At 41.5% G+C, this 3,762-nt stretch overlaps 1 protein-coding gene across 1 annotated transcript; it reads left to right on the top strand.

Annotated features, from left to right (window-relative positions):
• Nucleotides 1-1,630: 1,630 nt before the first annotated feature.
• Nucleotides 1,631-2,613, top strand: SARC_06632 (hypothetical protein; the record flags this gene model as incomplete). Its single annotated transcript, XM_014299445.1, has 2 exons — nt 1,631-2,488; nt 2,536-2,613. 2 exons carry the CDS (start codon nt 1,631-1,633, stop codon nt 2,611-2,613), a joined length of 936 nt encoding a protein of 311 aa, XP_014154920.1.
• Between the last annotated feature and the right edge of the window lie 1,149 nt (nt 2,614-3,762).

The following is a 3,762-nucleotide window of genomic DNA, read 5'->3' as shown; positions in this document are numbered from 1 at the left end:
ATACGCTTTCAGTCCCTGAGGCTTCCTAGCGGTGATTTATTTATTGTAAAAATTGTATTTACGTTGACCGTATATAGTACTAAAAAACGTATTGAGCAGTAGACTTGCAAATCTGCAGTCTGCAGTCTGCAGATTCTGCATTCTGCAGAGTCAGGTCTGCACTCTGCAGATTATTTGAGCTAAATAGAGAGTAATGTAATGACTACTCTCTACACACACACACACACACAGAGTAGAGAGTAGAAACTCTCTCTCCACGAGCGACAGAGACTGCCACAGTGTCACTGTGAAGAGGTACATGATGAGAATAGTATATACTATTTTACTGTTTAGTGTTTATTACTGTCACTCCAGTCCCAGACTCAGAGTGAGAGTCCAGACTCCAGTAGTCCAGTCTCCTCAGTTTCTCCTCGCGCTTCTCTCTCCCTGGTGGGAGTGACTGGGACTGGGAGTCTGCCAGTCTGGTCTGGGAGTCTGGGAGTCTGGGTCGCTGGGTATTCTGTTCAGTTGCTCTTGTTTTCTCTCTCTCTACTAATCTACTGGTTGAGAGAGATTCGCTACACTGTAACGGCTACTCTATCTATTTTTAAATACTATTAAATAGAGTCTACTATACTCTGCTGGCAAAGTGAGTCTGTGAGTGACTGATAGATGGACTGAATGACTCTGGGGGGGGGGGGGGGTTATCATTTGTGGGGGAGTAGGGAATGAGGCTCTGAGTCTGAGGCCTGAGACCTGACTTCTAAAGTGTATTCGAGTCTGTCTGAGTCTCAGCATTCTATTGGCAATATATTTATTTTACTAACTTTGCCTCTCCTCGCTTCAGTTTACACTCTACATCACAGGCCACCAGTAGGCCACAGAGAGAGAGAGAGAGTTTGTGTTACATAGGCTGTTTATTATTTAATTATTACTGATATTATTAGTAGATTGGCGCTGGCAGACTGACACTGGCAAGAAAGTGGCAGTATGTGACTATTTATGTGTACAAGGCACGACGTTGACAGTCTCGCAACTTGTTTATTGATATTTGTTTTAAATAATAGAAATAAAAACCAAAAACAAATACAAAACCAGTATTTTTTGTTTTGTTTTGCAGACTGGTCACTGGTCTGCAGTCTACAGTCTGCACTCTTCAGTCTGCAGTCTACAGTCTGCACTCTGCAGTCTGCAGTTTACACTGCAGTCCTACATCCAGTCTACACTATCTATACTCTATTTATAGTCTACAGTCTACAGTCTACAGTCTACACTCTACGACTCCTGCAGCAATGTTCGCTCATTTCAGTAATTTTTACTTTAGTCCTTTGTGTACTTAACTCTAAATTTCTAATCTATTGAACTTTACTTCATTACGTGATATTTTCTATAAATTTTTATCGCCGAGTATTTTCTCTCTTTGATGAATAGAAAAAGCAAAATATGAATGTTATATAGCAGATAACGAAATAGTGGTGATTAAATTTTATTCGGTATACTCTTTTTAGATATTCATTTTGTAAAATAGTAAAATACTTCATTCGACTTTCGCAGTTTTGTATACGGCTACACGCGTGATGTATATAAAGATGATGAACATCATGACAAAAGAATCCATATTTCAAGTGATTGTAAAAACATTTCTGTCAATATGGTACATTCAAAACACTTTTCCGGTATACGCCGCATGTTTAATAAGGACAAAAATAATAGTCACGCGACGATTCCTAACTTCCTTGTGTGTGAGACGCTGGTTCAGATCGAAAATCAAACGCTTGCTGGCAGTAATGGGGATGGCAAGAGTACTCATGATCTGGTACACGAATGCTCTAAATTGAAAAACGTCAATCTAGGCCAAGGCCGTGTATCGAGTAACAAACTTGGAGAAGAGGTAAAACGTTCCCGTGTGAAAAACATATCAGCGCGACCTTCAGCGCGATCATCAGCGGTGGTTGAATCTAACACAATCCCAGGTGTGACTTCTTCAAATAATGTTCTAGTGTCCAAAACTTCCGCACGGAAGTCGGATATCGCAGAAAGTACATGCACGATACCACAAGCCGAGTTAAAGTCATGCCTGAAGGTGTCTTCACAGCCCGTTCCTATTAAGTCCACTAGCGTACAGGGGGTTCCGCCAATTCGCAATAACGATGAACGAGCTACTGTGAACGAAGGGAATGAAAATGAATTTTTGCCTGACTGGAGTATTTCCTATGTGCCTTTAGCATCGCCAGCCCCACTTCACGTGCCAAAAAAATCACCTGTCCCGTTGTTGCCCAACCAGTCACCCATTCCATCCCAGAATCGTCTTGGTAAATCGAACAGTGACAGTATGATACGAAGAGTCAGAGAGCCAGCATCATCTCAGCGAAATGTCGTACTCAACAATCGAACTCAACAATCTGCTAATACGACCATGCGGTCGCCTGCTTTGCATCCTTGTAAACTCGAACGGGGCTTATTAGTTGCACACAACTCTGCGGCGGGTAGCCGCCAAGTTAAACGAACCGTAACAGAACCAATCCTTACGCGCACATTATCAAGTTGTATTCTTAGGTCGAGGAGTCCACATTCAAAACGCGTACATCTGAACCCACAGCCGATATTCTATCCCACATATGGAAGCGTATATGATCGGAGTACTTACATCACAAGCCCTTCGTTGACCACGTTCGAGATATATCGTGAGTTGATGTGGTTTAAAATCAATGAGATGGCCTGTCATCACACTTCCATACGATTTACCAACTTTCATTTGCGAAGTGTAGAGGGGGCGCAGAGGGCTGAACTAGTGGATATGTTGAAATGCATGGTAGATCTGCCACCGGAATCCGCAGTTTCGGTTCCTATGTCCGCAATGGAAACTTAATAAATATATGATGTTTAATCTAAACGGTTACACCTTGTAAACTTGGTGGACAACGGATCTGTTGTACCCGGCGTTTGTGTTGCACGCGCCCTCTCTAGCACCTGCACACAACTGCACACGATGGGAATCAATATGACGCCACTATTAATCCAAATTTAGCATTTCAGCCATAGCATGACTAAATCGCTGTAACAACTGCGGTAATCTTCGATTTATAGGAAGCACTCATACGCCTGCCCTCTACGAGGTGGTCCCACATCTTGCTTCCTCAAGTAGCAATCTATATTAATTGAAGCGTGTATGAACGTATTGAATAAGTAGTTTAAGGACCATTTTTTTTCCATTTGTACGCATGTTTGTTCACACACATTTACAGTATACTCCTTGTCTGCGTTGTATACACCTGGTGAACACTCGATTGTTCTGCGACAAGTGAGATAATGGATGCACTTTTGCAAACTCGCATGGCACAAACAGAGACATACAAACATTTGATTATGCATATTCATATATACTGTGTGCACGCGTGCATGTTTTTATATTACTGGTGACTGTGTAGCGCAGAGAAGATATTCGGTATCTTTTGCTACGACATCTACTATTGTGTAAACTAAATTAATGCAACATATCCTCACACATTTTCAATAAGAGGTATCCGCTCCTCCGAATATACTCTTACGCTCGCCAGTCCGTAAGTGGCAATCAATGAACTCATTCCTGAACGAGAGTTATGACGCAGGATTATAAAGTTTCCCAGGGTGTGCACGTGCGCTTGCTTCTGAATTCATTCTGCAGACATGGATGTTTGGGCAGATTGTTTATAGACACAAACACACACACACACATATATATATATATATATGTTCATATACTGAGATATATATATATATATGTATATATCAGTATATGAACGT

The sequence above is a fragment of the Sphaeroforma arctica genome (genome assembly GCF_001186125.1).
Source record: "Sphaeroforma arctica JP610 unplaced genomic scaffold supercont1.481, whole genome shotgun sequence".
Lineage (NCBI taxonomy): Eukaryota > Ichthyosporea > Ichthyophonida > Sphaeroforma > Sphaeroforma arctica.
Note: the sequence above shows the minus strand (reverse complement) of the source record. Positions and strands in the feature narration are given on the sequence as shown.